The sequence below is a fragment of the Pseudorasbora parva genome, chromosome 8, assembly GCF_024679245.1.
Source record: "Pseudorasbora parva isolate DD20220531a chromosome 8, ASM2467924v1, whole genome shotgun sequence".
Taxonomy (NCBI): domain Eukaryota; kingdom Metazoa; phylum Chordata; class Actinopteri; order Cypriniformes; family Gobionidae; genus Pseudorasbora; species Pseudorasbora parva.
The window spans coordinates 43721309-43733606 of record NC_090179.1 but is presented as its reverse complement, the minus strand read 5'-3'; the positions used below and the strand labels follow the sequence as shown (position 1 = coordinate 43733606).

Here is a 12298-nt window from a genome sequence, read left to right as displayed (position 1 = left end):
TAAACGCTCCTATGGGTCGTATTTAATGAATTAAAATATTGTCGATAGGGGCGCAGCTTTAGTAAACGCTCCTATGGGTCGTATTTAATGAATTAAAATATTGTCGATAGGGGCGCAGCTTTAGTAAACGCTCCTATGGGTCGTATTTCATGAGTTAAAATATTGTCGATAGGAGCACAACTTTAGTAAACGCTCCTATGGGTCGTATTTCATGAGTTAAAATATTGTCGATAGGGGCGCAACTTTAGTAAACGCTCCTGTGGGTCGTATTTCATGAGTTAAAATATTGTCGATAGGAGCACATCTTAAGTAAACGCTCCAATGGGTCGTATTTCAAGGAAGTGACAAACGACCTATAGGCGTATTGGTTGGAGGACATGTTGGTATTGCGATATTTTGATAATTTCGGTGTATTGCACAGCCCTAATTTTTACTTTGAATTTACACGATCATTCATAACAAGAGCAGTGTGCATAAAGAACTCTTGACATGTTGTCCTGTTGAAATGGGTTGTTTTTAGGCTGTGGGGAATTCTCAGATAACGTGACCGCATTAATCCGACAACTGTGGGCAAACATGTTTTATCTAAAGCGAGAGTATCGATCAGCTGGAACTCAATACTGTCAGAATCTGTACAGGAGTACAGGAGAGGGAAGTGTGTGTTTGTCCGCCGACATAACTGAGATACATTTTATTTTTCAGGATTCTGTGATCAAAGCTGAATTTATCATCATTACTCCAGTCTTCATGATCCTTCACTAATCATTCTCAGATGAGGATCTGATGATCAACACACATTTAGGATTATTATCAGTGTTCATATTTCTGGGGAAACTCTGATGCATTTTATTTTTCAGGATTCTTTGATGATTAAAATGTTCAAAAGAACAGAATTTATTTGAAATGGAATCTTTTGTACCATTATAAACGTCTTTACTGTCACTTTTGATCAATTTAATGATAAAGTATTAATTTCTTATGTTCCTCTCACACACACTCTCTCATATTGCGCTCTCACACAGGCATACTCATCCCTCTGATCTCTCCTCCCCCTCCATCCCTCCGTTATCCTGCAGCACTCCTCCGCTGCTCCTGTTTTTTCTCTCTCTGGGTTTTTTCCCTCCTGTCGATTTTTACGGACTTGAACTGAATTTTACGGAACTGAATCAGCAGCAGAGATACGAGCGTTTGAAACCTTCCTCTGATACTCAGCAGATTCATCTCTCTCTCTCTCTCTCTCTCTCTCTCTCTCTCTCTCTCTCTCTCTCTCTCTCTCTCTCTCTCTCTCTCTCTCTCTCTCTCTCTCTCTCTCTCTGGTCCTTCATCCCTCCTTTAAATATTTTGCTGTATCTGAAACATCTGTCTTTGAGAAGCCAGACCCTGAATCAATCTATCTATCTATCTATCTATCTATCTATCTATCTATCTATCTATCTATCTATCTATCTATCTATCTATCTATCTATCTATCTATCTATCTATCTATCTATCTATCTATCTATCTATCTATCGTTCTATCTATCGTTCTATCGTTCTTTTGTTCTATTTATCGTTCTATCTATTCATCATTCTCTATCTCTCTCATTCTATCTCTCCATATATCATTCTGTCTATCATCCTATCTCTCTTTCTATCTTTCGTTCTGTCTGTTTATTTAATCCATCCGCCCATCATTCTATCTATCCATATATCGTTCTATCGTTCTGTCAGTTGTCCTATCCATCATTCTATTCATCTTTTTATCTGTCGTTCTATCATTCTTTTTTGTCGTTCTATCTATATGTCTGTCTTGTCTGAATTGTTTTGAATTTGAAATGGGTTTGAATTTTACTGTATCAAATTTGAATGTATCAACCAAACTAATGGGATTCTGCTCAACTGCAATGTCATTTTCTCTCTACTTCCATTTGTTTCTCCAGAATTTTAGGAGAAACTTTGAGACAAATCATGGAAGACATAACAAGGAGCTCCAGTAAACGTCCTGAGCTCTGAGAGAGTAAAGCCCGGGTGCACACTGTGCGATTCTGCCAACGATTTGGCCATCTGATTCCTCTGATCCTAAGCTAAAATCTGACGTTGATCGTTAGTTTGACATGTTCACCGGCAGCCGATCAATGAGCGCTTCGATCAAATTTGACCTCAGACGAAATTCTGGCAGTGTCAGAAGATTTGGCACACAATCCTGCAGTGTGACTTCTCCTACGACGACCGTCAAATATCTCGGCTTTTCAAGGCAAACTATGACCAAAACGAGAGCTAGAGATTTCTCTGTAGCCTCCATTTCAGTCCCGCGTGTAATGCAGCTCACTGTCACCGAACGCCTCATTCACTGATGATATAAAACTCCGGACGAGTTTTCTTGTGTGCGTCCGTTTTTAGCGCGCCTTCACTATCGTACAGTCTGACATTAATGCCAACTGAGATCTTACAGTTCGACTTACAGCAGGGATCATGTTCATAAAGTCTCACAAGCAACATTTGCAAAGGATTTATAAAAATGGCACAGTGTGCAGGAGGTATAAGATGTGATCAGTGAGATGTTTCTGCTGGTGTGTTTCAGCTTTGTTCAATCTGATCCCGGTGGGTTTGCGGGTCGTGGCGATTCAGGGCGTGAAGGCTGGACTCTACGTAGCCATGAATGGAGAGGGATTCCTGTACTCCTCGGTAGGAAAACACTCCTCACATCTGTGTGTGTGTGTGTGGGCATGTTTTTGTGACATATGAGGACACAAATGTGTGTAATGCCATGGGTATGACACAGGTATTACAGGAGAGGGTGAAATATGAGGACATTACCCATGGCCCCACTTTACAAAAGGCTTATAAATCACACAGGAGGAGTTTATTTAGAAAGTAAAAATGCAGAATGTTTCCTGTGATGGGTAGGTTTAGGGGCAGTGTGTGTGTGTGTGTGTGTGATGGGTAGGTTTAGGGGTATGGCAGTGTAAGGGGATAGAAAATACGGTTTGTACAGTATAAAAACCATTACGCCTATGGAATGTCCCCATATGTCACAAAAACAAACGCGTGTGTGTGTGTGTTCATGAGGATGTGTGTCTGTTTGATCTGAAATTATACAATCTGTTTTGTTTCTTTTCTCTGTAGCGTTTGTCGGGGTATGTACTATTATGCAATTTTGGTGTAGTGTGTGTGTGTGTGTGTGTGTGTGTCTTGTGTGTTTGTGAGTGTGTGTGTTTTGGAAAGCAGAACAGACTGTTATTGTGTTACGGTTGTGGTGTCGTGTGTTTATATTGTGATAAAGTTATTGAGATATTAATTTACATTTATTAGTGTACTGTTAGATACCGTTCTCATTGCAACAAATAGCGTTTAAAGTGTAAATATTGATAGATATGATATAAGCAGAATATGCTATTTGTACTGTACTGTAAAACAATTGTTGTTTCAACTTTAAAAAGTAAGTTTTCGTGCTGCCTTAAAATATTACGTTTAGTCAACTTGAAATGTGAAGTTGTACCAAGTGACATATCTTTAAAATCGTTTTTTTTTAATAATTGTATGACTTTTGTTATTCACTCTTTTATAAATTGTGAAAGCAAGAGCTAATAAAAATGTCTGCCTTGAATTCAATGTAAATTTTGTTTATTGTGATTGTGATTTTAGTTGTGCTACAAAAACTAGAGAGCTGCCTATCTACACTGTAAAAAGATATTTTTTGTTTTTTATTGGTTTAACTTAAAAAAGTAAGTAACCTGGTTGCCTAAAATTTTTGAGTTTATTGAAATTAAAAATTTGAGTTGATACAATGAAGGAAATTTGTTTAATAAATAGAAACTCAAAATATTATTGTATCTGAACCACATAATAAATGTGATAAATCATGAAAATAGCACAATTTGGCTGCGTCATCACAAATAAAACACACAATTACCCAATATGCTTACAAAATCTTTTAATAATATTTAAATAAAGGTTGTCGAATCTCAAAAAATGTTCATTGTATTAACTCAAAAATTTTAATTTCAATGAACTCAAAATTTTAAGGCAAGCAGGTAACTTATTTTCTAAATATTTTTTTACAGTGTAGACAACACTTTAAGGTATCACTCTTTAATGTAGGAAGCAACAACATGCATCCTAAAAAGATGTACTGTATCCTTCACAGAAAGGTGGAGAGGAGGCAATATTAGTGGAAAAAATAGATGAAAGGTTGGCGAAATTATGAATGTGTTTCATTCTGTGCTAAACTATTGATTAAGATGCGTCTTGATCTTTGTTTTTGCAGTGATGCTCGCTCTTGTGCTGTTTTGGGATGTGTTGAAAGCCGAAAATACAAGTTAAAGAAATATTTTAACACAAGCTTTCTCTCTCATGTGGTCTAAAATACATCAGCAAGAACGTTCTGGAAGCGACAGTCATGTGACGGAGAGAGAGTGAGTCTCTGCTCCTGTCTACATTCATAATTCACAGACTTGTGCTATTAAAGTTTGAAGTATAAGTGTAGCCCCTGAAATACACTGATTCACAAAGAAAGCAAGCAGTGTAACTGTGTTTTAGACACACACACACACACTGCTGTCAGTTTGCTCTGAACAGTGTCTCATGGCTGCACTATTGTCGGCTCTCATGACTCAACGTTAAGTTTTTAAGTGGCATTTAAAATCTCCATCGCAAAACACTTTTAGCCCCATCCAGGCCCACAAGGAAGAGCGCTTCTCTGAATTCAAATGGTGGTTCTGCACATTTTTTTAGTTTAGCATTCTGGGCCTCAAATATGACGTTTTGAAATTATCATTATTTTTTGCTTCATCGGAATGGGATGGCACCTGGTGACTTTTGTCGCATTAGCTATGTGAACACATAAATGCATCATAGACATGATTCAGATATATTTAAAGGGTCGGGGGAATAAAGTCACACTCAAAAATGACAGAACACTCAGAGAATCTTTAGGTGGTACAAACAACAAATCAGCCACAAGCCGTGCAGAAAAAGGGCACAGCAATGAAAGGATGACACTAAAATATCAACAATACAAAGTAGACACATTAATATACAGTGAGGAAAATAAGTATTTAAACACCCTACTATTTTGCAAGTTCTCCGAAATTGTCATTGTAGGTGCATGTCCACTGTGAGAGACAAAAAATCCAGAAATCACAATGTATGATTTTTAAACTATTTATTTGTATGATACAGCTGCAGATAAGCATTTGAGCACCTGTCTATCAGCTACAATTGTGACCCTCAAAGACCTGTTAGTCTGCCTTTAAAATGTCCACCTCCACTCCATTTATTATCCTAAATTATATGCCCCTGTTTGAGGTCATTAGCTGCATAAAGACACCTGTCCACCCCATACAATCAGTAAGAATCCAACTACTAACATGGCCAAGACCAAAGAGCTGTCCAAAGACACTAGAGACAAAATTGTACACCTCCACAAGGCTGGAAAGGGCTACGGGGAAATTGCCAAGCAGCTTGGTGAAAAAAGGTCCACTGTTGGAGCAATCATTAGAAAATGGAAGAAGCTTAACATGACTGTCAATCTCCCTCAGACTGGGACTCAAGATCTCACCTCGTGGAGTCTTAATTATCCTAAGAAAGGGGAGAAATCAGCCCAGAACTTCACAGGAGGAGCTGGTCAATGACCTGAAAAGAGCTGGGACCACCGTTTCCAAGGTTACTGTTGGTAATACACTAAGACGTCATGGTTTGAAATCACGCATGGCACGGAAGTTTCCCCTGCTTAAACCAGCAGATGTCCAGGCCCGTCTTAAGTTTGCCAATAACCATTTGGATGATCCAGAGGAGTCATGGGAGAAAGTCATGTGGTCAGATCAGACTAAAATAAAACTTTTTGGTCATAATTCCACTAAACGTGTTTGGAAGAAGAATGATGAGTACTATCCCAAGAACACCATCCCTACTGTGAAGCATGGGGGTGGTAGCATCATGCTTTGGGGGTGTTTTTCCGCATATGGGACAGGGCGACTGCACTGTATTAAGGAGAGGATGACCGGGGCCATGCATTGTGATATTTTGGGGAACAACTTCCTTCCCTCAGTTAGAGCGTTGAAGATTGGTCGAGGCTGGGTCTTCCAACATGACAATGACCCTAAGCACACAGCCAGGATAACCAAGGAGTGGCTCTGTAAGAACCATATCAAGGTTCTGGCGTGGCCTAGCCCGTCTCCAGACCTAAACCCAATAGAGAATCTTTGGAGGAGCTCAAACTCCGTGTTTCTCAGCGACAGGCCAGAAACCTGACTGATCTAGAGAAGATCTGTGTGGAGGAGTGGGCAAAAATCCCTCCTGCAGTGTGTGTGTAAACCTGGTGAAAAACTACAGGAAACATTTGACCTCTGTAATTGCAAACAAAGGCTACTGTACCAAATATTAACATTTATTTTCTCAGGTGTTCAAATACTTATCTGCAGCTGTATCATACAAATAAATAGTTAAAAAATCATACATTGTGATTTCTGGATGTTTTTTTTTTTAGATTATGTCTCTCACAGTGGACATGCACCTACGATGACAATTTCAGACACCTCCATGATTTCTAAGTGGGAGAACTTGCAAAATAGCGGGGTGTTCAAATACTTATTTTCCTCACTGTATATATAAGTGTGTGTTTGTGTGTGTGTGTGTGTGTGTGTGTGTGTGTGTGTGTGTGTGTGTGTGTGAACTAGCGCGACTATAACAGAGCAAGTTTTTGCTAATGTGTGAAATAAAATCAATAATTCAGCCACAATGCAGCAAAAATCAAACAACAAGGAAAAGGTTACACTGTAAAACTGAGTTAAGTCTGTCAAGTCTAATAAACCAGCAGCCATCTCCCCCTGTAGCCCAAGACTGGTTTCCCACTGAAGGTAAGCAGGGTTGAGCCTGGTCAGTACCTGAATGGGAGACCAACTGGGAAAACTATGGGCTGCTGAAAGAGGTGTTAGTGAAAAAAAGTAGGAAAAAAGAGTAGGGGTGTAACCCCCCATCCTGGCTAAATTTGCCCATTGTCCTCTGTCCATCAAAAACTACCCAAACACTGGGTTGATACATCTGACCCAGGATCTGAGTAACACAAAAACTACCCAAACACTGGGTTGATAGTCTGACCCAGGATCTGAGTAACACAAAAACTACCCAAACACTGAAAAAATAACCCAAAAGGCTCATCACAGGAGGAAAAATAACCCTCTTCCAGTTTGGCGATGTAAGCGAGAGCAGCAGCGACGAGGTCCTCCCAACCACAGTCCATCTAAACATATTCAGCGTATTTTTTGCCATCTGATTGCTTTGCAACGTGGAATATAAGAACTAAACTTAGTTCAGGAAGCAAAATGAGCAACATTACTGCGCCAGCAACACGGTCAGGCACTACCATAGCGGGTAAATTAGCAGCTATGGCGGCTAATGATACCATGGGGAACAAAGATACACCTGAAAAAGACAACGCAGATAAAATGTCGAGTCAGCTAGTCTCAGATTTGGCAAAACAGCGGGCCAGTTTAAAAGAGGACATGGCAAATCTAATCCAAGACTCAATCAAGCCGTTACAAGCCTCTCTTGACACGCTATGCGAGACAGTAAGCTCGCTTCAGCTACGGATGGCAAAAACGAAACATTTTCTTGACCGACCACCGGGCCTCATTATCCGGTTGAAACCGGTTAACCGATTATTTTTTAGAATATGCTGCGCTATTTGAAATAACAGCCACAAGCCGCGCCTGCAATTTTGCAACTCTGTCGCATCTCTCTACCACTCTGCCTTCCCGCTCTCTCACACACACACACACACACACACACACACACTGTCCCGGCCCCACCGCCTCCCTTCCACTCACGTCACTTTTTTAAAATCCCCTACACCGCGAAACATGAGTCCCGCAAACGTGTCGCCGAGGAGCTTGTTTGTAATCGGAGGACAAATGGCTCCTTAGTTTCGAAATGGTTTGGGTACAAAGTGATCGCGTTGAAAATAAAGGCGTTTGTCTAGCGTTAGACGCTCATTTGAAACATTGCCGCGGCTTATTTAAGAAAATGACAGCTCTGTAGAGGCGCGCTTTAGTTCGAGGTAGTGCTAACAATAATAAAGAAAGACGATCAACACCTTATGTTACCATTAAAATGTAGATGTAATATATTTCCAAATGTAAGCCCATCTTATGCGGACTGACGCTTCATACTGTCGTCTGCCCTGACTCTAACCTCGAGTGTTTTAGCCAAACCTTGTGAGCGCGCAAACCCAAACGCTGTGACCTCATGTCAAATGTTTTATCGGTTTATTGAGTACAAACAGGCGAGTTAGGAAAAATTGAGTGTGAGGGATTTGTTGACTTCACACAAAAAGGTTTTGTAATGAGACGGCTAACTGTAGTAGCGTTTAGTCCACTAGCCTAATTTAGAGATCACTTCTTTTTTAAACTGACAACTTTGATCGGTTAACATTGAATACGGTCAACCATCGGTCAAACGGTCATCGGTTAACATCCCTAGTTTCAGCACAGGCTTGCATCTGAAGTATTGGTCGGCATACTGAAGTATTGGTCGGCGAAAACTTTGAAAGGCAGGTCTGGGTTTTTGAAAGCACAGAGCTCTTCTCGACCAAATTGACGAAATTGAGAATAGATCCAGAAGGTTCAACCTGCATATTATTAAAGGGGTGGTTGCGTGTTTTTTTCTAGGCTTGGTTATGTTTAAGGGGCGCAGTATAACATGTCTTAATACTTCTTTTTTTAACGCTGTATTTTTCTTTTCTTTTTTATATATTTTGCTGTATTTTTCTTCTATTCTCCCTTTATTCCACTCCGCTGTCTCCACTGTCCTCTGAACGGCTCGTCTGCTTCCTGCTTCTATGAAGCCCATCCCTCTGAAAAACGCAATGGTCTTAGATTGGTTAGATGGCCAAATGTAGTTTCCTGTATTTTTATAGATCTCAATAGATGCTGAAAAAGCGTTCGACAGAGTTGAATGGAAATATTTATTCTCTGTGTTGGAAATATTTGGCCTTGGAACGCATCTTTTATCATTGAGTAAGTTATTATACTCTTCCCCTTATGCACCTGTAATCAGAGGTGGACACTAACTAAGCACATTTACTTGAGTCCTGTACTTAAGTTCACTTTTTGAGTATCTGTACTTTACTTGAGTATTATATTTTCTGGAAACTTATGACTTTTACTTCACTACATCTGAAAGACAAATATCGTACTTTTTACTCCACCACATTTCTATCGAAGTTGAAAGTCGTTTCTGTCGCAGCTCTGAAAGTCGGAGGATGATTTTTTTCTTCTTTAAAAGGTGTTTGGGTTTTTGCAGAAAGCCTTTCAGGAATCACTCTTGTAGAGTCTCGTGAAGTTCAATGATTTCACAGCATTTATTAAACACTGATTTATAGTATAGAGCAAAATGGAAGAAGACGGATGTCAAAATGTTCATACAGGGTATCCGCGGGGTCTTGAAAAGTCTTAAAAGGTGATAAATCAATTTTGGGAAAATTAAGACCCTTATAAAGTATTAAAAAGTCTTATCACGGCTTTATAAAGTCTTAAATTTTGAAAGTATTTTGTTCAAGCTTTGTCAAAAGAGTTTGACTCCAAAAAGTATTTATGAATATATTTCTTTTCATCCCCATAAGTATTAAAAAAAGACGGGGCGAGATCAGTCTGAGATCGGCTCGGAGCGCGCGCGCGCCAAGGGTGGAAATTAGCACCGCCACCAGCCAAATGCGGCTGATTTTGAGTTGTGGCGGGTAAACTCGCTCCACCTACCGAGCTGTTTCACCTCTTTGTAAACTTTGTTCAATGCATGCGAGTGCTGCCGTATGTGCGCATATAACCAGTCGTTTTCTCCGTCATCACTCGCGTGAAGATGCGCTGTGAGACTCGCACTGAGAGAAGATCTGACGCTGTGCATCATCCGAGAGCGCGCGCTCGTCTCACAGCGCGCAAATATTGAGTTCTCTTTCCAGTTTTGGGCTTAAACGGACAAACTCACACAAGAAGTATGTCAACATGTCCATCTTGATGAGTATCGTAGCAGACATAGTCTGAATATGCCTGTGAACTGTATAGTATGCACAGTCGAGAAAGACGAGCATATCCCTGCATCAGGTCTTAAAGGCGCAGTAGCCTTTACTGCTGCCTGAGTGATGTCCTTATATTTAGTTTGACATTAAACAATGCTCTTGATTGAATAGCTTTTGTAAGTTTAATAAGGATTAATCTTTCATTTAAACAGTTAAATATTCAGTTATTTTACATTTGATTACTTTATTCAATTTCTGTACCTTTCTGCATTCCAGTAGGCATGTGCATTATTATTTAATGTACACATGAGTGAGGTCAAGTTAAACATTTTAGTTTGAATTTTATTTTTCGGTTTTCGGCTTTTGTTTCTTCTTTTTTGGTTTCGGCCAAGAAGTGATTTCGGTGCGTCCCTACTGACAATGTTCTGCTCAGTATGTTGTCAACACGCTTCAAAGATGCCAGAACGAATAGTTTCATTGTTGGGACTAAAAACCATAAAACTGAAAGCCATAAAAGACCACAAATCATCGTGAAAATGTCTGTATTTCATTGAGACTTGAGATTAAATAAACTGCTTAAGTATTGTAGAGCTTGTAGTATTAATTTTCACGTGCAGTTACACATTGTCAGTTAAAAACAAAAAAGTGGCTGGTAAAAACATTGAGTGGTAGACTTTGAAAAAAGTTAATTTCCATCCCTGGCGCGCGCCGTCTACGGGTGACGTCATGTATTTTGCGAAATGCGCAGTTAGGTAATGTCGCCCTCCATACGTTGCGAAACAGATATGCAATGTAAGAAATACAAAATTGGCCTACGATAAAGATTTTAAGTCTACATTCGACTACAACTGTTTATTAAAGGTTTGTTGACGATTAAAACTTGAAGTGCGATGAGGTCTTAAAATATTTTGAGAAGGTCTTTAAAAAGTCTTAAAAAGGTCTTGAAATTAACTTCAGGATTTCTGCATATACCCTGTCATATTTGTTGAACAGTGTGAGAGTATCAGATGTGTATCAGTGTATTGAATCCGTTCGTTTGGCCTTAAAGTGACAGCAGCTTTATAAAGAGCTTTGTAACTTTTAGAGAAGTATTTAAATGAGTTTAAGTTAGTCGTATTCTAGTATGTCAGATGGAGAGTCACTGACTGGCTTAAACCATGATGGCATAGTTTACATTCATAAAACAACAATAAAATAATGCACTGACATAAAAAAGAAATGTACGTTTGCACCTTAAGTACTTTTGAAAACAAATACTTCTGTACTTTTACTTAAGTAAAAATCGTTTTTTACAACTTTCACTTGTAACGGAGTAATATTTGACCAGTAGTACTGTTACTTTTACTCAAGTAATGAAGTTGTGTAGTTTGTCCACCTCTGCCTGTAATCACTTATAGAGTACGCTCTGAAACTTTTCCCCTATCAAGGGGTACAAGACAAGGCTGTCCCCTTACTTTTTACTTTAGCCATCGAGCCCCTTTCTATAGCGTTAAGACACTCACAGTATTTTACGGGCATTAACAGTATGGGGCATAGAACATAGAGTATCGTTATATGCCGATGATATGCTGTTGTACATTTCAGATCCAATCTTAGGTATTCCACATGTAGTTGAAACAAGATATTGAAACAATTTGGAAACATTCACAGGCTATAAATTGAATTTTTAGAAAAGCCTTTGTTTTCCCATAAATGGTAAGGGTCTCCATATTTCGGACACTGATATACCTTTTCAGTCGTCTGTATCAGGTTTTAGATACTTAGGGATAAACATCACACAGGGATTAATTTCGTAATATTTCTTGTAATAATTCTGCTTGCAAGTGTTAAATTTGCGAATTGGCACAAAACCCAAATTCAGTTCTCTCATTCGTGCAGAAATTGTCCTTTAACTTTGAATCAAATCGTTTTGTTAAATCGGCGGTGAATGTGATTTGAGCTTGATCTTGAGACAACTTATAGAAATGCATATTTAATAAAGGCTGTAACATTACACGTGTGTGTGTGTGTGTGTGTGTGTGTGTGTGTGTGTGTGTGTGTGTGTGTGTGTGTGTGTGTGTGTGTGTGTGTGTGTGTGTGTGTGTGTGTGTGTGTGTGTGTGTGTGTGTGTGTGTGTGTGTGTGTGTGTGTCAAAATCAGCTGTTCAAGATGCTGTTCTATCTTTGGGGTGAGAAAGTGTTAATGAACTCAGTTTTAGTGTGATAATGAACTTCTGCCAAAGTGGGATAATCTATGCATGTGTGTTTGTTTCCTTGTCTGAGTGTGTAGTTGTGTTTGTGATTGTTGTAATGCAGTGTGTGTGTGTGGTAC

The 12298-nt window shown here is 39.3% G+C and overlaps 1 protein-coding gene across 4 annotated transcripts in view; it reads left to right on the top strand.

Moving 5' to 3' along the window:
• fgf12b (fibroblast growth factor 12b) overlaps positions 1–12298 on the top strand; it is a 75014-nt gene that overhangs the window by 58733 nt on the left and 3983 nt on the right. For all 4 annotated transcript variants that reach the window (XM_067451399.1, XM_067451397.1, XM_067451398.1 and 1 more), the window contains exon 3: positions 2561–2664. In XM_067451399.1, coding sequence (XP_067307500.1) covers positions 2561–2664 — 104 coding nt within the window. The remainder of the gene's footprint in view (positions 1–2560; positions 2665–12298) is intronic.